The sequence below is a fragment of the Syngnathus typhle genome, linkage group LG14 (assembly GCF_033458585.1).
Source record: "Syngnathus typhle isolate RoL2023-S1 ecotype Sweden linkage group LG14, RoL_Styp_1.0, whole genome shotgun sequence".
Taxonomy (NCBI): domain Eukaryota; kingdom Metazoa; phylum Chordata; class Actinopteri; order Syngnathiformes; family Syngnathidae; genus Syngnathus; species Syngnathus typhle.
Genome location: NC_083751.1, coordinates 2,403,772 through 2,429,574, shown reverse-complemented (window position 1 = coordinate 2,429,574; position 25,803 = coordinate 2,403,772). Strand labels below are relative to the sequence as shown.

At 46.0% G+C, this 25,803-nt stretch overlaps 6 protein-coding genes across 10 annotated transcripts in view; 2 read left to right on the top strand and 4 right to left on the bottom strand.

Moving 5' to 3' along the window:
* The first annotated feature begins 173 nt into the window (after nucleotides 1-173).
* Nucleotides 174-10,249, top strand: LOC133166826 (single-stranded DNA-binding protein 3-like). 3 transcript variants are annotated; one of them, XM_061297135.1, is made up of 18 exons: nucleotides 174-381; nucleotides 1,270-1,342; nucleotides 1,671-1,732; nucleotides 1,830-1,914; nucleotides 4,914-5,003; nucleotides 6,421-6,495; nucleotides 6,674-6,736; nucleotides 6,999-7,062; nucleotides 7,216-7,289; nucleotides 7,353-7,417; nucleotides 7,492-7,540; nucleotides 7,667-7,702; nucleotides 7,774-7,825; nucleotides 7,890-7,954; nucleotides 8,054-8,132; nucleotides 8,231-8,259; nucleotides 8,336-8,437; nucleotides 8,524-10,249. In XM_061297135.1, exons 1-18 carry the CDS (start codon nucleotides 326-328, stop codon nucleotides 8,551-8,553), a joined length of 1,149 nt encoding a protein of 382 aa, XP_061153119.1. In that variant the 5' UTR covers nucleotides 174-325; the 3' UTR covers nucleotides 8,554-10,249. The 3 variants fall into 3 exon arrangements, with proteins under 3 accessions (XP_061153119.1, XP_061153120.1, XP_061153122.1); XM_061297136.1 differs by lacking the exon at nucleotides 6,421-6,495; XM_061297138.1 differs by lacking the exons at nucleotides 4,914-5,003; nucleotides 6,421-6,495.
* Nucleotides 10,250-12,328: 2,079 nt separating this feature from the next.
* On the bottom strand, nucleotides 12,329-14,607 carry dio1 (iodothyronine deiodinase 1). Its single transcript, XM_061297155.1, has 4 exons — nucleotides 14,203-14,607; nucleotides 13,677-13,820; nucleotides 13,398-13,597; nucleotides 12,329-12,922 (listed from the first exon to the last, which is right to left on the bottom strand). The coding sequence occupies exons 1-4, from the start codon at nucleotides 14,537-14,539 to the stop codon at nucleotides 12,857-12,859; spliced, it is 747 nt and encodes a 248-aa protein (XP_061153139.1). The 5' UTR covers nucleotides 14,540-14,607; the 3' UTR covers nucleotides 12,329-12,856.
* Nucleotides 14,608-14,859: 252 nt separating this feature from the next.
* On the bottom strand, nucleotides 14,860-16,659 carry rex1bd (required for excision 1-B domain containing). The gene is made up of 5 exons (XM_061297159.1): nucleotides 16,522-16,659; nucleotides 16,177-16,259; nucleotides 15,725-15,929; nucleotides 15,368-15,459; nucleotides 14,860-15,278 (listed from the first exon to the last, which is right to left on the bottom strand). The coding sequence occupies exons 1-5, from the start codon at nucleotides 16,522-16,524 to the stop codon at nucleotides 15,206-15,208; spliced, it is 456 nt and encodes a 151-aa protein (XP_061153143.1). The 5' UTR covers nucleotides 16,525-16,659; the 3' UTR covers nucleotides 14,860-15,205.
* On the top strand, nucleotides 15,927-19,514 carry fam78bb (family with sequence similarity 78 member Bb). The gene is made up of 3 exons (XM_061297165.1): nucleotides 15,927-16,318; nucleotides 16,811-17,500; nucleotides 18,554-19,514. The coding sequence occupies exons 2-3, from the start codon at nucleotides 17,235-17,237 to the stop codon at nucleotides 19,074-19,076; spliced, it is 789 nt and encodes a 262-aa protein (XP_061153149.1). The 5' UTR covers nucleotides 15,927-16,318; nucleotides 16,811-17,234; the 3' UTR covers nucleotides 19,077-19,514.
* Nucleotides 19,511-22,719, bottom strand: slc35a3a (solute carrier family 35 member A3a). 3 transcript variants are annotated; one of them, XM_061297144.1, is made up of 8 exons: nucleotides 22,449-22,719; nucleotides 21,904-22,099; nucleotides 21,607-21,761; nucleotides 21,428-21,550; nucleotides 21,175-21,349; nucleotides 20,968-21,086; nucleotides 20,760-20,893; nucleotides 19,511-20,673 (listed from the first exon to the last, which is right to left on the bottom strand). In XM_061297144.1, the coding sequence occupies exons 2-8, from the start codon at nucleotides 22,091-22,093 to the stop codon at nucleotides 20,583-20,585; spliced, it is 987 nt and encodes a 328-aa protein (XP_061153128.1). In that variant the 5' UTR covers nucleotides 22,094-22,099; nucleotides 22,449-22,719; the 3' UTR covers nucleotides 19,511-20,582. The 3 variants fall into 3 exon arrangements, 2 of the variants coding, with proteins under 2 accessions (XP_061153128.1, XP_061153129.1); XM_061297145.1 differs by having other exon boundaries at nucleotides 21,904-22,095; XR_009717858.1 differs by lacking the exon at nucleotides 19,511-20,673 and having other exon boundaries at nucleotides 20,968-21,064.
* Nucleotides 22,720-22,959: 240 nt separating this feature from the next.
* Nucleotides 22,960-25,803, bottom strand: part of notch2 (notch receptor 2) — a 25,246-nt gene continuing 22,402 nt past the window's right edge. The window contains exon 35 of the mRNA XM_061297067.1: nucleotides 22,960-25,755. Coding sequence (XP_061153051.1) covers nucleotides 24,382-25,755 — 1,374 coding nt within the window. The 3' untranslated portion in view covers nucleotides 22,960-24,381. The remainder of the gene's footprint in view (nucleotides 25,756-25,803) is intronic.

The following is a 25,803-nucleotide window of genomic DNA, read 5'->3' as shown; positions in this document are numbered from 1 at the left end:
ATGAAGTGAAACTAATTAATGTAATAAACAAAAACAGTTTAACGCAATTATCAGCTCAATAAACAGTGCGCACGATGAGGTCCACCTTAAATAAAGTCCCACACGCTTATTGGCTAGCAAGACTATCAATCAAAACGCTAGCCCCGCCTTTGTCTCCGCCCCCTGCATGGACCAAGCTCGGTTGAGTTATCGAGCGAGGAGGACCAGTGTAGTGCGGTTGGAGTGTGAGAGGGTCGCGATGAACCGACAGATGAAATAGAGTGGCGAGGGGGGAAAAAACAACCAAAAATAAGCAAGAAAGCCGACTGTTCTACCACAAGAAACAATGTTTCCAAAAGGCAAAGGAACCCCAGTGCCGTCGGACGTCCAAGCACGAGAAAAGTAAGGCGAGAAATAGTGACGAATGTGCCTTCTTTTTTTTTTTCTCCTCCCCTCGCAACTTGCCTGTTGTTCGCTGGACAGGCTAGCAAGAGGCGATTTCCTGCTACCGAGAATAGAATTGAATGAACCGCCTTGTATATCGCCGCCTATTTTAAAAAAAAAAGAAAATCTCCCTTTGTCCCAATTTCAATTTAATTTTCCAACCATATATTCCGCCTGTAAATAGCGACTTGAATAACGAGCACGAGTGTGACATTTTGGCTCGAATCGAAAGGTAGAAAACAATAACATCGCCTGGCTGCACACTATATTGTTTTGCGTGCGGAGCTCTTTCCAAGCTTGCTTTCGATCGTTTGCCTTCTCGTCAAGCCTTCCTTGCAGACGTAACGTGTCATTTCTGCACGATATACTGTTGCTCTCCCCTCCGCCACACTTTGTGTTCGGAGCCCCATGCAAGTGTTTGTGCCACAGCCTTGCTTGGCAGCCATTGTTCACAAGGCCTGCACGAGTATGGGAAGACGTATTAGTGATTTTAGTCGTGTAATAACTAGTTAACTCCTTACTAGTACGACAATTCAGTGCACTAGTAGAACGACTCGGGAAAACTAGAAAAGCGCGTGTCTTGCCAGCAAAGTGGTTTTATTACCCGATACTAGTGCAATTTTGGGTTTACTACTATGCAATAAAACCTTGCTAGTAAACTACTCTGGTGCACTAATAGTAACAAAGCTGGTTGAGCATTTATTCAATGTCAGTTTCCATTAACTAGTAAGCTCTTTGTCCTCGCTGGTAAAATAATGCAAGTGGTGTAGTGATGTAGTAGAATGACTGTCTTACAAATATATTTTTTTTATAGCTTGAATTAAAAATCTGGTTTGTTTCCCACAGGTTAGCTCTCTACGTTTATGAGTATTTGCTTCACATAGGAGCACAAAAGTCTGCACAGACCTTTTTGTCAGAGGTAGGTGCCCTCGGTGGATATTTTCAATCTTGCACTTTCTGACCGACTCACATTTTCAGACCGATATAAATATTCCTAAGTACTCACCAATACAGAGTACCTGCAGATGACAATTATCCAATGTGTCAAATTGTCACAATATAGCACAGACTACTGGCAAGGATGACTTTTTTAGAGGGGGGGGGGCTTAAGTAGTATCTGTGGCAGTATCGGCAACCCCCACAATTACCCGATAGCTTCAAATAAAACTGGTATCGACCCAATACTGATAAAAAATGTTTTCATCATTTAATATAAAGTGTTTTAAAATTCCAAACATCCTCTCCAGATACGATGGGAGAAGAACATAACACTCGGAGAACCCCCTGGATTTCTGCATTCCTGGTGGTGGTAAGCACCGATGATCTCTTCTCCCCGTGTAAACACGTCCGGCCGGGGATTGTTTACGTGCTGATGTTTTTCTCACGTCAACACGTGTCGTCCTCAGTGTATTCTGGGACTTGTACTGCGCTGCGCCGGAGAGGAGAGAAACATGTGACCACTCCAGTGAAGCCAAAGCCTTCCACGACTATGTGAGTAGTCCGTTCATGTGTTGTGGCGTTCATATTGCATCGCCCAGCACGGAATTCCATTTTCGGTTTTTTATATAACTCAAATTCCTTGATTGGTCATGTGGAAAATTACTCCGGTTTTGAGTTTACTCAAGATGACTTGTACGTTAGACGGCAAACTAGTTCAGACTGGATCAACAGCCTTGGCCGGTTGCGGCTCAAGTTGTCCTCTTGACCTCAATTGCTTCATGGCATGCCATTAATTGAAATTGCAGATTTTCTTTTAAAATAAAGTTACCATAAACTTTATTGCTCATTGATATTTTCCATAACAAAAGAAATTGCAATGCTTTTTTTTTTATCCTGACTGTCCGTAATCTTGCCCTGTTGGTGACGCAACCGACGGAGGAGCTTATTTGGTTTCTGGGAAAAAGATGCTGATGTCAGCGTGTCAGAGCCGTACGCATAGAAGCATATTAACTCGCAATGGGATCATCTCGATTGATTAGCAGCGAGGGGGAGACGGCCAAGAGATCCACAATGTATGAATCGCACACCCGGTCCATGACACTTTTGTGATTGCGTGTTACTTTTTAAACGGATCTCGTTTTTTTTTTAATTGTGATACATTTTGTAAGGTTTTATCGTGCCGGTCAAATAAGCAAGTGTCAATTAGAAGACTTTCACGGCCTCAGCAGAAAAACACGACTGCTCGCCCGCCGGCGCTCGGGAGAGGAGAGGGGGGTTGACTCATCAGGAAGGGGGGGTAGCTAAAATGGAGAGGCGGGTTTCAGCAGATAGTTGTCACGGTAACGGACCTTCTGGTCCCGCCGGTGACCTAGGTGCTCGGTGAGCGTCCGCAGTGGCATACTGCCCTTTAAATAACGACTTGCCTCGTGATTGCCAGGCCGGCTCGTTGGCTCAAACGACATTCTTCCGTTCGCTTTGTGTCGTGTGGTTTGCAAACTGAGGATTGCACCTTGATTTACAAGTGACCCAGTTTGCATTTTTTTTTTTTTTGTGCGAGTTACAAGACAGTGCTTTGTCCATTTACTTGCTTTGTGTTGCAAATCCGAACTAGTTAATTAGTCACGATTAATGCTACTACTAACAATTATTTGAATAATCGAGTAATCTGTCGATTGCTTTTGTCGATTGATAGATCCATCGGATTAAAAAAAATCACAAATAATGACTCAGACTATCGTGTGTGTGTGGACAGTACTTGTGCTTGGAGCGTAGCCATTGTCTGCGTGGGGGAGGTGCGTTGGTGCGCGCCGGCCGCCGGCGCTCGTAAAGCCCTGGTGTACTCACGCCGGCGATGCCGAGCGCTCCCTGAGGGGCCCCGTCGCCATGGCGTCGGCGGCCGATTGATGGCTGTCAGGGGAGTTGAGGGCCAGATTGGCAAAAGGGAAAGGGGGGGGTCTGCAGCGTGGCATATGCCCACCAGCACGAGGCGAAAGAGGGCGGGACCGGAGAAGTCCAGTCGGGATCCGGGCCGGCTTTTACGACGCTGAGTAATGGTTAAACATTTACAAGCTAAACATGGGGGCCTTTTTTTCTCTGCGCTGTTGATTCTAAGGGAAGAAGAGAGGGGCTGTTAAGACTTGGTTTGGTCAGGAGGCGGCAATTGGGTGGTCTCTCCAAACATTTCTCTCTCATGCCGTTTATTCGATCTGTGTTCTGAATCACTTCCGACCCAAAGCTCAATGTTGACGGGACGAGAGGGTGTTTTGAGATACAAGTGACGGGATTTTTGCTTTGACTTGTGAGCAAAAACTTACGAGTACTTTTTGCGACTACGATTAATCCCAAAACATTCTTCCAGCTGGTTAATGCAATACTCACCGGCATATATTCTTTATCCTCTGCAGTGAAGTAGAAAAGGGGCATGTCTGAAAGGCAAAATCTTGCATGGAAGCTTGAAGTCTTAAGTGCAATTTGCCGCTGCTTACGTGACTCTTCCATAGATGATACTTCAAAATTTACATTCAAGAAGAACAAAAGGTTGGACAAAAAAACGAGCAGTCAACAGAGATATTGGCATCCAGCCTCCTCTCTCCCTGTGCCAAGCAAAAGGAACATTTCCAGGTAGACACAGGTGGTATTAAATAGGTCACAATGCCTCCGCCCCCCGGTGACACGCTTAGCTCTTACCTCAAGTAACCCAAAAAAATCAAATAAATCCTTCTATGCCCGCTAAAACATTCTTGTGCCCCCTCTCTCCCGTAACACCAAGGTGTAAAGACCTACAAAATGCGTGTTTGTTTGCACATCATGGAGGTGTCGGGGCCTCGACTTCTCTTTCTGGCCTCACTTCTCTCCCGGCTGAGGTATTTCACAGTGGTCCTGCAGCTGCAGCCTGCGCCCATCCGATATAATAAGTAGTGTGTCGGCTCTTGACCACTAATGTCTTTAGTGCCCGTCAGCGTTTGCATATTTGATGCCACGTCCGAGGCTTGCGTCGTAGCCACTCCTTGTCGCCGTGCCATCCAAAATGGAGTCCTCCCGTTGCGTCGCTCCTCTTTGGAAGCCCAACAACGGTGCCGCTTAGGAGGCATTAGCACATCTCATGTTGCCTTCGCTACAAGGAAGAAAAAGACGCGGGCAATTAGGAGTGTGTGTGTGTGTGTGTGTGTGTGTGTGTGTGTGTGTGTGTGTGTGTGTGTGTGTGTGACCAAAGCAAATGGCACATTAGTGAATTAGGCCTGCGGTTTGCGCAGGAAATCGCTCCGGTCTGCCTCGGCTGTGGAGCCACTGACTCACCGAGTCCCTCCTGATGCTTATCTCAGGCGCTCCATCGTGGATCGGCAGGGCTCGGGAGTTGCCTCATGGACCGGACCGGTTTAACTACAGCAAATCCCATTTATTGCGAGGCACATGATATGGAGGAAACGTATACCCGACTCGAAACCAAAAAGTCGAGCTCGGACTGGCATCTAAAATCTTCTCCTCTTAATTGCTACTAAAACTTCTTTTCAGTTCAAAATGGCTGACTGGAATGGAGTTTTTGTTTTCAGAGTGCAGCGGCGGCCCCCAGCCCCGTAATGGGAGGGATGCCCCCTGGTGACGGCATGCCAGGAGGACCCATGCCACCTGGATTTTTCCAGGTCGGTGCAACGCTCGCCTCACTGATACCAGAAAGATTTTCCCCCAAAATTCACCGTTCGTTCATTCGTTCTTAATCACTTAGGCTCTGTTCTCTAATACTGATGATCCAATTTTGTGACTCATGCGTAGGATTCCGGTTTTTTGCGTACCTGCGTGCTTGCTCACATAATCGACAAAACGCCAAATTAGCATGAACACATATTGAGTCATCTTAAGTCTGGCCTCTTGTTCATTACGTTAACAGCTCTGGGAACATTTTGTTCCAAGCCTTTTGAACGACAAGATTTCATTTTCATAACATCTCTGCTGCTAAAATTAGAATTGAGGGGTTTTTGGAAACTTGCTCGGATTTTACGAAAGCAGCGTCACGAACTTGCCACAAAAGCGAAGGAACGGCACAAGCTTTTTGTTTTGTTTGGACTCTGCTTGGTGAACTTGTCAACGTCAGAGATGTTTAGTATGCACGGGCCGTCCAGTGTTGTAAACAGGAAGGCGTGGCGCGGCCATTTTCCCCTTAATGGAGAAATGGAAGTAGGCTGCACCTACTGTCAGATCAATATCTCGAGAAGCGTTGGGTAACTGTGCGCAATGAAGCAATGATATCAACTCTGGAAAAGTCTTTTAAATAGATCCCATCCAAAATAGTCATCTGTAAAAATTTTCTTTCTAATTTTTCTGCACAGTGAATGAAATGAACTGGTTTTAAAATGGAGAGAACGAGTCATAAATCGAAAAAATAAAGTTACCAACACATTTTTAAATTGACCAATTCAATACTGTAAATATAATATGACAGAGCACAATCCTAATTTGTGTTTGCGGCTATGACGATACTCCTTGATGCACTAGTTCGCCCCCTAGTGGTTGGCTGACTACTGTTTGCAAAAATATTGGCGCACAATTTAAATACCATTAATAATGCAGCCCTACAACAGAGGGCTCGGGGTGAAAAACAAAACCGGAACGAGGCCAAATATCTCTTGAGGGGTTACGCAATCCGGAATCCTTCCTAAGTGTGTAAAACTCGGATGCCTGCTTCTCTTCCCAGAGTTTCGCATCAAGTGTTAGTGTACGGCTAATTGCACGGGGCCTAATTGATGCTGTTATTTTTGGGGGGTTGATTAGCGTTGATGACATGCTGCATGCAGCAAGGTTCCTCCCCTTCTTGATTGACAGGCGAGAGAGCCCACATCATCGTTCAAGGCCACGTCTCACTCGCTTGCTCCTTTCTGCTTAGCTTCCAAGAACACGATAGCCAGCTTATTCTGTTCTTGCTTTTTTTTTTTTTTTTTGCATCTCTCGCTCCAACTGTCCTCTGCCCTGCAGTAACCCTGCTTTTCTTTTTCTGTCTTTGCCCCTCTTTCTCTCTTCACTCCCCCCCCCCCCCTTTCGCCATCATTTTGTGCAATGCCGCAGGGTCCTCCCGGTCCCCAGGGCTCTCCTCACCCTCAGCCTCCTCCCCCTAACAATATGATGGGACCCCACAGTCAGGTAACGCTCCCTCTCCCTCTGCGGCCCTCCTTGTTTTGCCGTCGTTTCGGGGCAGCGGCCGGCGGCGCTCGTTGCTTCGCTCTTTTGACGCTCACTGCTCGCACAACAGAGAGGAAGGAAGGAAGAGCCTTGAGGCTTTGAATGGAAATCTCACGCAGATGTCTTGTTTGTGTCGCAGTCCTTCATGTCGCCTCGCTTCGCCGGCGGCCCGAGAGGTCCCCCTATCAGGATGGCAAACCAGGTAGAAGTCAAACACACAAACAGAGGAAGAAAAAAAAAATAGACCAGGTTGAAATGACCGATTGAGAAATTTAATTTTTTTTACCTATATAAATATGCTATTGTATTGTTTAAATTCATAGTTAAATAAAGACTTAGTGCGCTGCCCCCTGGTGGTTGGCTGACTTCTGTCATGTGATAATAACTGGAATATTAACTTAGATAAAGGTGCCGTAAATTGAAAAAAAAATGACAAATTCACATGATACATTTCTCCTTCGCAGCCACCAGGGGGAGGACCCGGCCCGCATCCCATGTTGCCTAATATGGACCCCACAAGACCACAAGGTAAGGATCATTCCCATTTCTTCTGTCAGCGCTCGAAATATTCCTTTTTTAACCACCAAGGGGAGAAAGGAGGCACGCATTTGGGTGTAGTCGCTATTGAGTCTGTTCAAGTGAAGGTGTGAAGAAATGCATCGTCTCCTCTCCTCCCACCAGGTCATCCTAACTTGGGGCCCATGCAGAGAATGAGCGGCCCTCGAGGAATGGGGCCCATGGGGCCCGGCCCGCAGGTAACGCTAGATTGTCTCTTCGCTAGCACTAACGCCAAATAAAACAATGGGATGTCTCGTCAGAACTTTGGTGGCGGGATGAGGCCCCCACACAACACCATGGGCCCCGGCATGCCAGGAGTCAACATGTGAGCCTTCACGTCACTTCATATTTTCCACACAGAGCGCAAGTGTCAGGTTGAATATTGCCTTTGCCTTCCAGGGGCCCGGGGACCGGTCGGCCGTGGCCCAATCCTAACAATGCTAATTCTGTGAGTAAACACACAACCGCACAGAAGAGTTAATGTGCTGCGAGGCATTTTGTTTCATCAGAACCGGCGGCCATGATGACACTTTAGCCTTCTCTAGTCAGTAATGGTGGCTGTCGTTTCTTTCAGATGCCTTACTCGTCACCGTCTCCCGGCGCGTACGGGGTAAGAAGACATCTTTGCTCATTTTCCGACACATTTTTCCCCGCTGTTTAACTCTGTCATTGTTTCTGAAGGGAGCATCTGGAGGAGGACCACCAGGGACGCCCATCATGCCCAGTCCCGCAGGTGATATTTTTACATTTTCCACTACGGCCAACATGAATGCTTATCCTTTTTTTTTTTTAACCAGACTCCAACAATTCTGGTGACAATTTGTACACCATGATCAACACTGGACCCGGCAATCGAAATAATGTAAGTTACTACATTGAGATTGCAGCCGCAACTGTAGCTGTTTTTCTTCGTGAGCCTTCCAGTGGCCGTGCAATCCCACACATTGTGTTTCCGCTTCAGTTCCCCATGGGCCCCGGCTCTGACGGACCCCTGGGGGCTATGGCTGGGATGGAACCGCACCACATGAACGGGTCACTAGGTAACACCGCCTGCCGCAATGCACACTTTCAAAATATTACCAGAAAAAAAAAGTAGAAAGTGCTGATATCGGCATTCAAATGAGATTTATTTGTTTAGGCTCCGGCGATCTGGACGGAATGAACAAGGTAAATCTCGCAAGCGGCCGTGTGACCAAACCCTGCGCATCTACACAATAATCATGCTTTTTTTTTTTCTCCTCAGAATTCTCCAAACAATTTAAGCGGCATTAGCAATCCTCCGGGGACCCCGAGGGATGATGGCGAGCTGAGTGGGAACTTCCTCCACTCGTTTCAGAGCGAGAACGTAAGCTCACACCCACTTAGCCTCCCGTTCGTGATTTGCTGGTCTAATAGGATTTGGGTAACTGATCTTCTCACTCTCTTCTGCAGTACTCTCCAACCATGACGATGAGCGTGTGACTCCCCCGTCTCTCTCCTCTGCCCCCCCCCCCCCCACCCTTGCCAGCCTTACCCTTCGTAATTTGCCATCATTCCAAGGATTCGAACCCCCATTCGATCAGAGGCATCAGCAAAGAATCAGGGATCCAAACGCCACGTCAGAAAGACGGGCAAAGAAAATGTCTCTCGCGGAACAAAAGCGGCGAGTGTAACGATGGCGACACGTAACCCCGACGATACAGTAAGAGAGAGCGATGCTTGGCTTTTTTTTTTTTTCCCAGACAGAATTTGCGCAGGAATTGTCCCCATCGGGTCCACTTCAAACACTGGAGAGTGTACATACATGTGCATTGTGAGCTTTTTTTCTTTTTTTTTTTTGGGGTGCTGCTCGCCATACGTGCCCAGCTCGTTGCTTGGAACACTTTTTTTTTCCCCCCCCTCATACAGTGTTCCCCCACCTATTCAGAAATCCACTAGGGCCCGGCCAACACGGATTTTTGAGGTCAAGCTAACTCCAATATTTCGCAGAATATGATCATGATTAAACAGCCAATTTTTAAAAGCACTAGTTGGTCAATTTGCCATTTTTTGTGCCCATGCCCAAAGCGCTGTGAAATCTGAACAAGTAGTGCTTTGACGCCATTTTGGTCGCAATGAACTACGCTGAATTGAAGGAGGAGGAGGAGTCTAAAGTCCTGCTGAAGATAAGTAGTGCTTTGGTGCCAAGAAAAGTCAAGCTTTTCTTAGGCCAAATCGAAATGTTGCCATCAGTGGGGGAACACTGTAGTTCGGACTCCATCGATTTTGGACAACCACCTGATCAAAATTCAACTGGTGAAATAACTGCCAAATATTGGTATATTTTTAGACCTTTATTTTAAAAAAATTTGGATTTTCTTTTCATTTTGTTTTTGACTGCTCTTACCTTTCCCAGTATGTCCATCTGACTTCCAGACGTGGCCCAACGAATACACACATTTGGGAAGCCGTTTGAACGTTTATTCCACATTTTACTAGAAAGCTCGCTGGCCTCGATAGACAATTCAACGCGTCAGTGGATCGACTATGCCTTATTGGTAATTTTTTTTTTCCTAGTCGTGTCCAAGTGTTACTTGTCTAGCACGGTAATTATGTACTGGAAGGCCAAAAGTAGCATTGTAGCAAAAAAAAAAAAAGGATTTCTAGTAAAATAAATGTTCAACCGGCTTTCTTTCGACATTCTCAGCATGCGACCCAGTGCTGCCCCCAAGTGGACTCATGCTTTTAACCTTTTTTTTTCACTGTGGTCTTTAATTATTTTATCCACATTTTTTAATGTAATATATTGATAATATTTTGGACTCCGTATATTGGCACAGTCATTGCAAGTGAGTCGGCGCCGTTACAAACTTAGCAAGCAGCAGTCTTGTAAATGTGATGAGGGTTTTTTTTTTTTGGTTCATTTTTTTTTTTTCCTTTTCCTGTGAACATTACACGTCTGCTCTGTGTTGTCCTTTTTTTGCTTTTTTTTTTATTTTAAAATTGAGGAAAGATTGAGTGTTAATATAATTTTACAATAACTTAACTTCTAGTGTCTGTTTTTATTTTTTATTATATTTTCAATTTTTCCATTCACTGGGAGCATATGGACGCCGCGGACACGATTGCTATTTATTAGACAGTTAACAGACATTATCATTCAACTGAGGCATGGAATAAAATGTGGCTTTAATACAAATTGTTAGCTTGCTCTGTCTCCAGTTTTTATCAAGTCATGTATGTTCCCCCAAACTTCCTTTTCTCATCTAAAGACTTTTTAAAACAAATTCTGCTAAACAGATGTTAAACTTTCTTGGGAAACAAAAAATTCTCTTATTTGCAAACAATCAATTTGAACGGTGCAGTACAGCAGGTGGCAACTGGTGGCTGCTGTTTTAACCCCAACCAAAAAAGTTTAAAATTACTTACGTTATCTTCTGCATTGTGGCCAAGGTTAGACTCCAATCCAAGTCGGATCCTGTCTGGAAATCCATCCATGAGCTGTCAAACCAAACACGAGCATTCTTTCTTCCCTCTTGTCCTTTGTGTCATTCCCCCCTCTTCTTCTTCATTCTCTTTATTTATTGGTTAATTACAGCTTTTTGTTGTATACCGCCACCTGCTGTGCAATTTCTGTCACTCGTCAGCAAAACAAACAGTGACAGAATGAAAAAAAAATGAAAACACTTTTAGAATACCGTTTACAGATGAACGTTTTAAAAGCATTTCTAAAAGTAAAAATATTCAACTTAAAAGAGAAACACAACTGATCTCTACTGTAATTCCTTCTGCTGCCACTAGAGGGAGCCATCACACCACACTTTGAGAACCTCAGGCCTTATAGAAAGCTTGTTTATGTTACCTAAGATGTTGAACTTGCTGACTTATGCAGACAAAACCAGCGGACATGTTCTGGCTCAGCGCGGGTCCGACGAGTCCAACCAAGTCCTGCCTCGGCAGGAAGTGACCTGGCTGGGCGGCAGCCAAATTTCCTGTGAAACAAGAGCTTGCTGAATGTATGTGCTGGCATCACAAACAGACCCTCTGTTCACTACCTCATCCTAATTATACCCTCAGCAATAATAGCCGCCATTGCCCCCGTTTTCTGTCGCAGCACAGAGCGTCCTTTGTGGCTCCCACCGTGACTTCCGCTAATATGGTGGCAAATTGGCAAAATCAAAACGTGACGTTTGGAATTGACACAAAATCAAGCCACGACGTGAAGTAAGTGTATAACAACTTGTTATACATGAAATATTTGTTTGGCCTCATTATGGTGACTTGGAGAGACCTAGAAAACCCGGGATTGGTCGCCAGCCAATTACTGGGCACATCAAGCGGTAACTTAAATGATTATAATGCTCCCGGGACAAAAACTTTTGTCCTCATTAGTTACCAATTGGGCTCACGTCTAACAAAGTGAAACAGAGACAGTGACCTCAGGCTACTGAGATGATTCACGAGCGATTTTTATTCCAATTGAACTCCCCCCCCCCCCCCCAAAGCCCAAAAAAATCGAGTTATAGTTGAATCGTTGCTTTTTATTGGACAGTGATAATATGTGGCGACTCAGATTGCATCACATTCCTCAAACTGCATGACCCATATGGTACACAGATCAGATTGTCTCCAGACAGTAAACAAAAGCTGGAGAACGACATGTCACTGTAATGTCAATAGAGGAAACGATGCTATTGGGAAAAACAGGGATTTTCCAGTCGCAACCATTTAGCCTCGGGCAACAGACATCGATAGCACAGAACGTTTTTATTTGCCGTGTAAATCATGTTCCAAATCCAATTCCACCTCTGCCAAGAACAGATTCATAATAGTAAGGGTAGTAAAACTATACAAGGCCCGCAAGTTAGAGTAAAATATCAAGTTCCCAATTACTCAGAGGAGTTTGTGAGCCACATGAGAAACTCGATGAACCTGCTGACCCGGCGAGGTCGTTGGCGCTGCGCGCCTGCTGTGACTTGCCTTTTCCTTTTGTCTAGCTATGCCGTGTTTAAGGAACGTAAGCTAATTATTAGCATTTTTTTTTTTTTTTTATCATTTCTGGTCACGTTTTTTTTTGTTTAGCTCTAAAAAGGCTTATCGTAAGCCGTATTAGCTCAAGGAAGAGCGTCAAAATTCAAAAGACTCCTTTGATCAGCTTTGAGCTATAAATGCATTTTCGGATTATACAGAACTCATTCAAGCGGACATGTAAATTTTACAAACATGAATTTCAAAACCTCCCGTGCTCGTTTAAGATGAAACAAAACTGAGGCGCAAATGAAACTGGAAACAGAAGCTTTTATTGCGAGACTGTAATCGAAGAAATATGGTTGACATCGATCGGTCACAGACGAGGCAACTTGGAAGCCTTCAAATTACAGCGACCGGAGGTTTGTGCCATAATCGTCATGTAATCGTCTGTTTTGATGATAATTGCAGTCCTTCCTGTTAAAATCACTGAAGCCAATTTCCAAAAGCGCTTACGGTAATAACAACCGAGTTCAAATCCGATCGATTTATCGATCGCTTTAAATCGCTTGGTCACGGCTGAGAGTTCATCTCAAAAGTTTACATTTCATTTTATCAAGCCACAGAGACCGGAAGGTTTGATCTGTAGCCGTCACTAAGAAACACAGACCAGTTGAGATGAATTCAGACGTCACGCAAGTGTGTGTATGTGTGTGTGTGTGTGTGTTGCCGGGGGCAACGCATCAGATGGGCAAAGACGAACAAGCTCACTATGAAAATGGTGTTTAGTAAGTATTAGTGGCTCTTGAATAAAAAACAAGTCTACTTGTCTTCCTTCCTACTTGAGCTTCTCCAAGACCAAGCGGACCTCCTGTGGTTTGTGGCCCCAAGGCCCCATGCCCCCCTGCAACACACACACACACACACAATCTAAATTGTATCTAATATAAATGATTTAAGACATAGTTGCTTTTTTCATGGCAACCTGTGTTTACTTGTTTGAATAAAATCTCGCCAAGTCATAATTATTGGCAGATAATTGAGCCGTAATGAGTTTTTTTTTCCCTCCAGCGTTTGTTGAACAACAGAAACACATCAGAACATTCTGTCAAAACAATAGAGGACTCTATTGACGCATACTTTTTGGCAAGGCTTGTGTCAGCCTGGGGCAGAGCCAAGAAATTCCACAGCTATCTGCGGCGCTCTCAAGGCTCCTAGACACGCGATTGCGTGACCCAAGGCACGGCGACGCCCTCTTGGCCGAGATTCTAATCGCAACATTTGCATGGTGCAAAGAAAGCTGAGAAAGGAGCAGGGGAAATGCTTCTTCTCCGATCACGGCAAAGAAAAATCAATATTATTGCTAATATCTGGCTCACCTTGTAGAGGACTTTGCCTTTGTGGAGCACGTAGAGCCTCTCGGGCAGCGCGCCGTACTCAGCGGAGGCCGTGTTGCTCATTTGGTCCACCACCACGGGACAAAGTGGATCTTCCTTCAAGAGGATCTGCGCCGCAGCAATCCTGTCCTCCAGGGTCTGGTGCTTGCTTACTTGAACGTTGTTGGTGAAGGCCCAACCATCTGCGTCCCAAATGATAGAAGGATGATGATTGTATTGAGAGTTGGGAATGAGTTTACTGAATCTGTTGAATGCGCTCACCACTTGAGTGCGCCTCCTCGATGTACACGACAAGAAAGTCAGCTATGTCGCCGAAGTCCAGGATGAGCTGCTTGAACAGGTCCATCTTGAACATGAATGGGGGTCAGGTGCAACTTCCAAAGTTCAGCACCAGAGGCCTTGAACCTGCACGCACAACATTGAAGAAAGATATGGATTCGCATGCACTTCATATAGAAAACTAATTCGATTTTTTTAAGAAAAAACAATAATTTTATTCGGCTAAATGATGAATGAGCAAAACAAAACTGTTTTATTAAAAATACTTTTGCATAAAATAATTATTAATGAGAAATTTTCCATTCTGGTATTTAACTAAAACATCGATAGTCATATTTATGAAAAATAGAATTCCACATTTCTTTTACGTTGGTCTGTTATTGGTGACGTCACTGGTGCGTACCACCTCAACAACAACAAACGTGTCACTATTTACAATAAAATTTGAATAGTAAAATGCATGATTGGATTTTTTCGTGGATTTTTTTTTTCTTTCGATTAGACTCACCTTTGAGGAAGTTACAGATGCTGCTCTCGCGCTTATCCATGGTGACCACGGGCGAGTCCGGGGCTGGTTCCCCCACGAACGCCTTCTGACCCAGGGACACCCACATGTGTTCCAACGCGGTTTTGACAAACTTAAACGTGAAGAACGTGGGCCCCCAGTCGTCATAGGTGAAATTTGGATTCTTGTTCATCGAAGTATTTTCGTTCAGTTTCATGACCACCTTCTTGGCCAGGGCTGGCGAAAGCACGTGAACGACGCGGAGGACGACGCTCACGCACAGCACGAAGAGGAACATGTAGCCCGTGTAAAGGTACAGCCAGACCTTTTGCACAGACATGATCGCCGGCGTTGCTCTCGACTTCCCGTTTGGGAAATGAGCGCTCGAAGAGCCCAAAAGACACGCATGATGCCTTCACGGGAGGTGTCTGCTTACGTCTTCACGGGTGACGCCTTCACGCGCAGCTCGGAGTTTCCAAAGACACCTGTTGCGTAAACTTACCCCAAAACGTGTTTACATTCGAGAAAGTCTCAAATGTAGAAGAAGAAAAAAAGTTTTTCTTTTGCGTAAAAGGTACTTTATGAATAAAATGCATCAAACAACAAGGAGCAGTTGAGCAGATGACAACTCTTAAAAAAGAAATAAAAACCAAACGGAGCTGTTTAACTCCACCCCCAAGTTGAAGTTTACTGTCTAACAAAATATATTACAAAAATATGTATATTTACAACAAACACAGCTGTGCCTTAGTTAACGTCCATTTAGCTTCATGCTAACAAAGTTGAAAATGCAAAAAAAAAAAAACTAGCATCGGTGTGGAGTCATCACTCTGAAGCAACACATATTTAAACATGGGGCAACAAATGTAAACAGATAATGAAACAATACTCGCAAGTATAAATTGTTGAATTTTTTAGATCCTATAGCATAATATCAACATGTAAATTACAATGATATCCCCCTGAAAATATTTACAGATCTGACTGAAGGGGATCGGACCGACGGTCAATCGCTCTCCTCCGAGTCATACTTGAAGTCCTGCATGATCTCGCTGAGCGCCTCTTGGGTCTTGATGATCCTGAACATTCCAAGCACACAAGAACATCACACCGGACCCGTGTGGTCAGAGGGCCACCTCGTAACCGTGGCAACAGAAATGGCGCTTACTCGTGTTTCAGCTGCTGGATTTTCTCCTGACAAGCGTCCTGGTCTTCCGGGTGGTCCTGAGCCTGCTGCCGGGCCAGCTGCAGCTGAGCTGTCTGAAAAACATCACAATGAAACTCAAGTTTGTATTTTAACAGCAAGTTAAACATGACTAACAATTTTGCTATTTGGCTAACATGCAACCAAACTATAAGCAATGTGATTCTTTTGACTACCACTAGGGGGCGACAGTGTACCATTAGTGAGGACGCCTTATGTAAAACATGCATCCCATTATTCAATAGTTGATGTTACTTGTTTTTTTTATTTTGATAAAGAATATGTTTTTTTCTTTTGTAAAACCTTGTCAAACAGACTTACCAGTTGGAGCTTGTGCTTCTCTTTGCACTGCAACGTATCGATGTGATCCGAGAGGTCGGTCCGGTTCAAGTGGAGTTGGAACTTGTCCTTGATGTCCAGGACCTCCTTGGAGATGCCGTTGAAGGCCAGCGTGATCTGGTGCACCAGCTGCTTGTAATGCTCAAAGTCATAGTGGGGCCCCGTCCTCAGGTAGGCCTCGTGTCCTCTGCAAATGCGTGAAATGATTTAGTTTCATTTCAGTGGGTTGAAAATGAGGATTTGTTGACTATAGAGTGCATATAAAAGTCTACACACCCCTGCTCGAATGCCAGGCTTTTGTGGGAATAATTGACATTACTTATAAATGTATATAACCTATGACCTGTAGATCTCAACTGCTATTTGGAACAGTTCCTAATGCTCTCCACCTTGCACCTCGACATGAGAATGAGCAGCAGTACACACAAACGTACTCCTCAAAGAGTCGGTAGGTCTCCAGACGCTCTGCCTGCAGCTGGTAAAACCTTTGGATCAAACCTTTGAAATCAGTGGAAACCTGCAAGAAAACAGTCACTTCAACCTTAAGTTCTTCTGGCCACTGGTGGAAGGTAAAAGGTACAAATATTTCATTACTGCACATAAAAAGTTTCCAGGTGTCTGTATTTTACATATGTGTTTTTCTGTCCATTACAAGTGAACGTTCATAGTTTTGTTTAACACAAATATGTGCATATACACATCACATCTTTTATTAAAAGATGGCAAAATAGCGGATCAACTCATTTAAAAAAATTAGATAACATGTACGAAGTACTTACCATTTTCACCAACTCAGAAATAATATTTTGGGCTTATAATATTGATACAACAATATGAACGCTGACAATCACGTTGTTTCGTTTTGAGTCAAGTCATTTGGTTAAGGCGAGACTTATTTCCGCATGGAAGTGACGTCATGCCCGATTTACTTTAACTGGCCTTCAGAATAAAAGAGAATCTGAACCTATTTGACAATCCTTAACCATACACTTCAAAAATGCTTATATTTACATTTGAGTTAAGGAGATGATTACTCTCAATATCAACGCTGTTTTTTTTCCGTTTCAGACAAAAGACTTGGTGGCATGAGCGCGTTTCCTCGTAGAAATGAAGTCATGCCAATGTTAGTTGGATTGATCTTCAAAATAAAAGATCATCAAACGACGTGGAGGGGAGGTGTGTCGGTCACGTCTGCGTATCGCGTCACGTTCAGTTCAGCACCACAACGGGGTGAACAGCGACACGCGGGATGCCGGTGGACTGACCGACATCCTCGGCCGGGGTTCGGTCGGCACCGGCTACGAACGAGCAGCCGCAGCATCCGATGCCTGACGCTCGACCTGCGGCATTCCGTGACATGCCCGCCCGGGCGAAGGGTGGGGAAGCTCCGGGCAGGAGGGGAGCAAAAGCGTCGACCCCCTGAGAGGCACTCCAGGCGGTGAACGCTGCCCGCATCGGGTGGCGGTGGTCCCGGCGGCGGTGGCCGGTCGTCATGGGCTGCGTCCAGAGCATCGCCTGCAACAAGTCGCGCGTCCGCAGGGAGAACGTGGTTGTGTGCGAGCTGGCGGCCACCATCGACCACCGCCCCACGGCCGTGGAGGAGGACTCGGCCATCGTGCTGCGCTACAAAACACCCTATTTTAAAGCGTCGGCCCGGGTTGTCATGCCACCCATCCCGCGCAACGAGACCTGGGTGGTGGGCTGGATCCAGGCGTGCACCCACATGGAGTTCTACAACACCTACGGAGACGTCGGCATGTGAGTGGGATGGAGGGGGTCCAAGGTTTATGACAGAGTTCCGGGGTCGGCGTGGGTCTAATTTGTTCTTCTATCTTTCCTGTTCGTTCTCTTACTTTCATACATATTGTCTTGTAATTTGTTTTTCCTAGATTTGATCAATGTAATTTGATTTAAAAGTAATATTTGTGTATTTCTAATTTATTGTATTTTTTACAATTATTTTTATTGGTCAATTTTCAACTTTCTTTTCCTAATTTTTACTTTTTTTTCAAACATGTTTTATTATTTCATATCATTGTATTTGGATTAGTTTGTTGTTTTTCACGTCACACATTTTCCATGTTATTTTTTTTCCAGCCGCAAGATACTGTGAAGAAACAGCGATTAAAAGTCAGTAATATATTTTCATTAACAATCTCCCCATAATTTCTGGCTCAATTTACTGTAAACTCTTACTAAACATAATTGATCAATTAAAGGGACGCCAACCGGGGTGGCCCAGACACGTCAACACAATAAATAATTCAGTGGATTGATGCAACTAATAGAGATGCTAGCATGGCACTTCCTATTTCCCGGCCAATCACAGGACACGTAAACAAAAATCAAGCATTTGCACTCACATTCTCACTTAAAACCACAATTTAGAGTCTTCAACGAAGCTTAATTGCATTGGAATATGGAAAAACGATTCATATTGCATTTTTTTTTCTCTCTCTCCCCACGACTGTGTGCCAAAGTCACAAGAACACAATGTGTGGGTGTGCGGGAGTCTCACCTGCTGCGTGCACAAATGTTCCTCTTGATGCATTTTCATTCATTTACATTTTTTGCATTTTTATCTCTTCTTTTCACCCCTTTTTTTTTTACTTTTAGAGTTTATTACAGTTAAGTCAACTTTTTTCCACCTATAGCTCATTATAGCAAACAACTTCAAAAACATTTTCCCTTCTCTAATTAAATGAATACACTTGCAAATTCGGCCTAGCAACTTTTAAATCTTAATCCGACAAAAGTGCTCCCCTTTATGTGTAACAGGCATGATCGCAGTCACTCTGTCGCCCCCCGCAGGTCAAGTTGGGAACTGCCCGAGCTGCGCCAAGGCCTGGTCCGGGCCATCAGCGACTCGGACGGTGTTAGCTACCCGTGGTACGGCAACACCACGGAGACGGTCACCATCGTGGGCCCCACCTCCAAGCCGTCACGCTTCACCGTCAGCATGAATGACAACTTCTACCCCAGCGTCACCTGGGCCGTGCCGGTGAGCCGATCGGACCAGCCCGCGTTGACCGACATCAAGCGTGACCAGAGCTTCACCACCTGGCTGGTGGCGCTCAACGCCACCTCCAAGGAGAAAATCCTGCTCCGCGCCATCAAGTGGCGCATGAGGGTGGACATCGCCGTGGACCCGACCCGGCCTCTGGGCTCCAGGGCGCGGCTGGTGGGCAGGGTCCACCAGGAGCAGCCGCGGGTGCTGACCCGCGTGGAGCCCATCCCGGCCAACGCCATGGGGAGGCCCAACGCCAACGATGCACAAGTGCTCATGTGGAGGCCCATCAGGGGACCTCCGCTTATCGTCATACCGCCCAAGTAGAGTTCTGTACAGAAAGCCCGTTTCGGGCCAAGACTAATCAAGCTTATCATACGTAAGCCTTAAAGCTACTCGTGGAGAGCACAAATGCGTCAATCACGCAAAGTTTTGATAAGTGCTTTTCAATGTGTGGAGGCTTGTGTCTTTTCTACAATGGAGTCAGATTGCTGCTTAGTTACACAAGATTGCCTCAAACGTCGCTCCAAGGACCCGGCCGGTGTCGACATTTTCATTTCTTTCAAATTAAAGTGACTGGATGGTAGCATTACAATGTGTTGAAGGACATCAAACCTCTCCTCTATGATTGTCCGGCATTAGCATGCAGTGTTTTGGAACTCATTAAAACAAATAGCAAAAATATTTAACAATCGATTCATTCTTGTTGATAAACAAATGCTTCGATTCAACCTTATATGGACATTAAAAAAAGAAACAACTTTTAGCAAACTCATTGGCCTTTTATTTTTATTGTCGCAGTCATTTTAAAATGACTTGAGCAAATATACTATGAGGCTCACAATATGATTGAAATGAGAAAACAAATTCAATTGAAACTCCAGGCAGACTCCCAAAACGATGAAAACATACTTTCACATGAATCGCGCTGGTCAACTTATGCATTTGATATCGACGTTTGATGTGAAGACGGAATGGATGAGGTAGATAAAGAAATTAAATGCAACGTGGCTGATCACGACTTTTACATGGCAAACATGTTTTTTTCTTTAATGCACTGGGTTAAGTTGCAGCGTATGAAAGATTATCAGGAAAAGCAGCGCGAGCATCCTGAAAAGATGATCTTAATAAAAATAATCATCACTCAAATACTACAATCAAATGAAGCTTTTCAAAATAAAACCTCATCAATCTCTGATCAGCATTAAAAAAAAAAAAAAAGGGGAGGACCACATTTTCACCCCGACATTAACAATAAATTACACGATCTAACGGAATCACTCATTGAAATGAATCTTCTGAATTGATTTAATCGTTTCAAAGGCGTCAGTCATTATTTACATCCACTGTAACCGACTTCATTTCTTAGTAACGGCGTCGGTCGGGTAGTCACCCTCAAGTGTTTCTCAAGCGACTCGGTAGCCATGTTGAGCAAAGACGCTCAAAATGGGTTGCCTGGCAACAAAGCAAAATGGCCGCTTGAACGCCCATTCTTGACATTGGCGCCGCAGACGGCAGCCTAGATGGGCAAGTTTTGGAAAGTTGACTTGTCGAGGTTATCCTGTATTTTACGGTTTGGCGGGGAGGACATTTCATTTGAGAACCAAATTGTAGGAAAACAGGATTACCTACGACGTAACTGGAATCCTTAGCCAGCAGCCGTTCTTCAGTAACACGTGATGACATTATTGCTACAGATGGCGTGATTACGCAAGAACGTTTCCCGCTGTAGGTGTCGCCAGCAATTGTGCTTGACCTATTTTTTTTTTTTTTACTTGTTCCTCTTGTGTATAGGAACTGACCTCCTTTGATGGTGCTGGGCCCACGCCCGTCTCACGCCCTGCTGGGGTTGGCCGGCTTCTTGCCTTCGTAGCCGTAGAGGAATGTGGCACCAATAACAAGGGCGGCTCCCAGGAAGAAGATGCTGCCGACAAGAGAAGAGAATTGATTTGCTTTTTAAGATTCAACTCAGTCACTGCCCGACACTTTATTGAAAACTACTGCTCGTACCTGGTGGGATCAAAGTCCTGGAGCCAAAAGTAGGAAATGAGCGTGGAGACGATGATGGAGAGCGACGTGGCGAAGCCTTTGAGGATGTTGTCGGCGTACTTGATGACCGCCGCGATGACCAGACCGCCCAGCGCCTGGGGGGGGTGGCACACACGTTCACAGTTGCACGGAGGCGAGACGGAAGCGGTCGGAAGCCGGGGAAACCGACCTGCAGCGTGACCACGGTGCAGGTGACGGCGTTGTACCCCTGGAACATCCCCAACTCCATCACTTTGTCGCCATCGAAGCTCAGCATCCCCACAAAGCTGAACACCAGGCAGAACATCCCTGACATGTGGAAAATGTCATAATATGACCCCCAAGTGGACAAAAACAACAACTGCACCTCGAAACCAAAACAAAGTTCCCCACTGACCGAGCTGGATGTTGCGGATCCAGACGCTCTGTTTGCTCTCCTTCAGGATCTTCTCAAAGTAGACGCCGGCGAAGCCGCTGGAGCAGCACGCCACCAAGACGGCCATGACGCCCACAAACTGGGAGCCTGTGGAAGTTGACGCCTTCTCCGCCACCACCGAGGATTCAGACGGCCACTGCGGACGAGAGACAAACGTGTAAGCTGCCGCTGAGATGATTCAGTTGTGAACCTGGCCGCTGTGTTGGCTACCGACCTGTACGAGAGCCACTCCGGTCATGAGGATGAGCAAGGAGAGCCACTGGTAGATGCCCAGCCGGCGTCTCAGCATGAGCACGGAGAACAAAGCCGTGGTGAGGATCTTCAACTGGTACGTGAGCTGGAGGACAGGCGGGAGTGAGCGTCGACGACAAAAGTACATCTTTGTCCACGTACCTGGTAGGTGGCGGCATCCAAGTTGGAGAGGGCGACGTAGAGCAGGTTGTTCTGCAGGGTGTAGATGCCCGAGGGGATGGCCAGCTTCAGGGTTTCCATGGGCTTGTAGACGATCTCCTGCCGGAGGACGCTGTTGAACGCTCGCACGCTGTAACCTGAGGAGAGATGGCTTTTCAATCCATTGCTCATTTGGATTTATTTTGAACTTTTTTGGTTTCCTCATTTTCGGTTTCCATTTGAGTCATCCCTAATCGTTGGGTTGGTGAAGGGCAGCAGATAACGGGTCCTTTCACTCACTGTGGTCTTTGAAGACGAGCATCAGACAGATGACGATCTTCATGACCTCGGCCACCACTACGGCCGAAGAGGCCAGGTACCGCGGACCCTCCGCCTGCAAGGTTCGGGAGTAGCGCATGATGAGCACCAAGGATGTGGTCTGGAACACCAGCACGCCCAGAGAGAGGTACTTGAGCCGCGATGAAGCCATGGCTGCCTGACAGGAGAGAAGAGGACAACGATGAAGAAGTTGTGATCTTTTTTATTTATCCTCACACTCACTTTTAATAAGTTATGAGTGTGTGTATGTGTGTTGGGGGAGAATCAGATTCTCATGTTTTCTACCAATCACATATACGCACCATCCTGAGAAAAAACAACAACATTTTGTCCTAGCTAAAATAAACATCGGCGAGATGTAATTAATTATTAACACAGTATTTACCGACACCGATGATTTCGTTTCAACATGTTAAAAATGAATGTCAAAAGTCGCCCTTGCATTTTTCCATTTTTGGGAGGAAACCTCTGACTCTGACAAAAGAATAGAGGAACACTTTTCTTACCTGTAAGTGAGTCTTAAAATTACGAACAAGGGAATTGCAGCTCACTTCTTGTCCGCTCTGACAAAGTGTCAAAATTCTTTCTTTCAGTCACGTCCTGTCGTCCGTCAACCGGCCCAGGTCATCCGCCATTCGCGGCGACTCAGACATTATGACGCACTTACCATCCTCAAAGAACATTTGAATTTAGACAAGCATCGCTAAACCAGGAAAAGCGGAACAGACGTTTCGGTTCGCTCAACAATATTAAAAAAAAATCACTTCCGTGTAAACGTCTTCTTCGTTAGGTTCCAGGTTTGATTGGTGCTGTTAAATCGATAGGTTTCCACCTACTGGCCAGCTAGCAAACTGCACAATACAGGTTTGCACACAATAGTTGGACAGAATTTATTTAAATATACACACGGAGAAATTTAGACAAACACGTAGATAGACAGACAGATATGTTATCAAATAAATTGAATAAATGAAGTAAAATAAAAAGAATCCTGTCTAAAATAAAAGAACACACACATGACGCTGATAATCCAGGTTTTAATTAGGAAAATTGGCTGATCTTTTTGTTCTAGTTTACCAAACTTGGCCCCAACTACATCTGGTCAATTAAAAGAAACATCTATATACACAGACTTTATAAACATAGCTTTTACCTGCTATATATGCAGAAATATCAAATGTCTCTTGTGGAAATTTAAACCACGACTTGGTTGAGAATATTGCCAATTGCAAATCGCAATTGCGACCTTTGTATAGATGCGCGACTGCAAGTGGGTACGGAAAGCCGTGAGAACATTTATTCCATATCCTTGACCTCAAGTTCCATAACCTATTATATATACTTTTGCCTAATAAGACAATTCAGCACACCAGCAAAAATGACGAATAAATCCAAAAGTGGTACTTGCAGTGGGAAAAAAAAACATTCCTAGTAGTCATTTTACTCCTACGCTAATTCTTATTAGTGAGAAAAGCGTATAAGACCTTCTGATGATTACCAAGAATACGGAATAAACGCTCAAATGGCTTACCAGAGAAGAACTTTGAAGACAAAATACTTTGATTGACCTCGAGACGTGATTTATGCATCACGACATAAAACAGACACAGACAATGATTGTAACTAAGCAAAAAAAAAAGAGGAAGGTTACATAGTTTTGAAAGAAAACATGGAAAAAGAGGCAGTTAAAAAAAATCATTTACAATCAAGTGCGCACAGTATTCATATAAAAAAAAGCCGTTAAAAAAAACGTTGCCAAGTAAAATCTCAGACTTTACAAGCAGAATGTGCTGTGCGTCCGTGTATATTTCAACACCAGGAAAAAAAAAAATGGAGCTTTCCAACGATGATTTTCCTTTTTTGTAACTGCCCACAAGTAAAAGCTTGCGATGGTGTCACGAATAACAAACAGGCAATCCAGTCCCGTACGCTTGGCCAAAGGGGAGTGGTTTCAACATGAACACGCATAAATAGAAGAGGCACAAAGGATCGATGCAGAACATCCCCGCTCCCCATCTCCATGACCATGTGATCGTAAAAAAACAAATAAAAAGTCCATGGAATTTTGCGGGAAGTTGTTTGGTACACATGGAGACACTGTCACGCACAACATTTTTTTTTTTTGGGGGGGTGTAATGTACAAAGATACTGTTCCGTACAAGTTCATTTGTTCCAGGACCTCTGTGTGTTCTCATTTTGGATTTGGGTGTAATGATCACAAGTTTGCTTGTAACAGAAAAAAAAACCACTTAGTCAAGGCACCACTGTATTTGATTTCTAGCTCGGGACATTTTAGAAACTATACATAAGTTTTCTTAAGTGCAAAGAGAGAAGGCTATAACGTACATATAATGGGAACAAAGAAAGTTACTACGCGGAAGCGCGTAGAACCCCCAAGAGTCAGTCTTTGGCTGCTTGGCCGCCCGCCGGCCGGCCAACCTACGCAAACACTTGCTGGCTCCCCAAAGCCGGCGGCTGCTGGGACCCCTGTTGCTGCGCCGGCGGCTGCGCCTGCGGCTGCAGCTGCGCCTGCTCTGGAATGTGCGTGTGGCGGGCTGAGGGCAAGGCGTGGTGGCCGTTGGCCAGTGGGGTGGGGCTGGTGGTGACGTCAGACCAGTCCGAGTTGGAGTGCGGCGAAGACGACGACCAAGGGTCCGGGGATTCGGGCGAGGGCGTGAGATAGGGGTGCTCGCTGGGAGGATGCCTGGGGCCGGGGGTGGTGCCCTCGGAGCTGGCGGGGGTGAAGCCGTGCTGGGAGGGCGGGGTGGGGTACTTATCCACCGGGCTCTGCATGGGTGGATAGGAAGGCAGCGGTCCTCCGTGGCTGACGGCGTGCTGCATGGGGTGGGGGAGCCCCATGCTCATCTGCTCGGGCATCTGGTACACCAAGCCCTGGCTGCAGCGGAGGTGGCCGGGTCCCGGTTGAGGGTTCTGCGGCTGGGCTTGGGTCACCTGCACGTGGGCCTGCTGAGGCTGCTTCATCATGCCTTGGCCTCCGCCGGGCGGCATCATTTGGAAGGTGACGATGGGCGGCAGCTGCTCCCGACTCATGGTGACATTCATGGGGGTCAGCATGGGGCCCCCGTGGCCGTGGTGCTGCGGCATACCGCGGTGGGTTCCCCCCATGGGGTGCGGCAGCAGGCCGAACATGTGGCCGCTGTAGCCGTGCTTGCTCATGCCCACCCAGGCTTGCTGCTGCTGCTGTTGCTGGCCCAGCATGTGGCTGACGGGGGGCAGCATGGGCCTGGTTCCGGGGCTGCTCATGAGGGGCGGCGAGTTGGCGGTGGTGGTGGCCGCGCCGGATGCGTCGCCCGTGTACGAGTGCGGCGACTCCAGGGAGTCGACGGGCGACATGGTGACGGAACTTTCGGGAAGTCCTCCAGGTGCCTTCACGCCGTTGACGCCACCGGCGCCGCCAGCACCCGGACCCTCCCCTCCGGTGGGCTTCTTTCTTCGTTTGGCCTTCATGTCTTTGGGCTCCTTGGTCCCCCCTCCGACACCCCCCATCTTGCCGGCGCCCCTCCGGCTCTTTTTCCCCTGCGGGCCGGGACGCATGCCGATGAAGGCGGCTCCGTTGGCCCCGCACATGACTGAAGAGTTTCCGCCGATGTGATTGGGCCCGTTGTGGGGGCTGTGAACCAAATTGTACTGGTCCAGCAGGCGCACTATGTCGTGGTGCATCCGTTCTTGAGCCGTGTCTCTGGGGAGACGGTCGAGATGGTCGGTGATGTCGCGATTTGAGTAGTGGTCGAGGAGCACTTGAGCGGCTTCGAAGCTGCCTTCTCTGGCGGCCAGGAACAGAGGGGTCTCCTCCTGAAAGAAAAAAGGCATCAGGTTGCCTCGTCACATGATTGAAAACTT

Coding starts and splice junctions, on each gene's coding strand:
- rex1bd (XM_061297159.1), bottom strand. Junction 15,930..16,176: donor ACCTACCGACTCTTTGAGGA/GTACGTTTGTGT, acceptor ACGCATTTGCAG/AGGACACGAGGCCTACCTGA. Junction 15,460..15,724: donor AGAAGCACAAGCTCCAACTG/GTAAGTCTGTTT, acceptor GATGTTTTTCAG/ACAGCTCAGCTGCAGCTGGC.
- LOC133166826 (XM_061297135.1), top strand. CDS start 326: ATGTTTCCAAAAGGCAAAGGAACCCCAGTGCCGTCGGACGTCCAAGCA. Junction 7,063..7,215: donor GGACCCCACAAGACCACAAG/GTAAGGATCATT, acceptor TCCTCCCACCAG/GTCATCCTAACTTGGGGCCC. Junction 8,438..8,523: donor ACTCGTTTCAGAGCGAGAAC/GTAAGCTCACAC, acceptor TCTCTTCTGCAG/TACTCTCCAACCATGACGAT.
- slc35a3a (XM_061297144.1), bottom strand. CDS start 22,093: ATGGCTTCATCGCGGCTCAAGTACCTCTCTCTGGGCGTGCTGGTGTTC. Junction 21,551..21,606: donor TGGATGCCGCCACCTACCAG/GTACGTGGACAA, acceptor CCTGTCCTCCAG/CTCACGTACCAGTTGAAGAT. Junction 21,350..21,427: donor CCGGAGTGGCTCTCGTACAG/GTCGGTAGCCAA, acceptor TCTCGTCCGCAG/TGGCCGTCTGAATCCTCGGT.
- fam78bb (XM_061297165.1), top strand. CDS start 17,235: ATGGGCTGCGTCCAGAGCATCGCCTGCAACAAGTCGCGCGTCCGCAGG. Junction 17,501..18,553: donor ACCTACGGAGACGTCGGCAT/GTGAGTGGGATG, acceptor CGCCCCCCGCAG/GTCAAGTTGGGAACTGCCCG.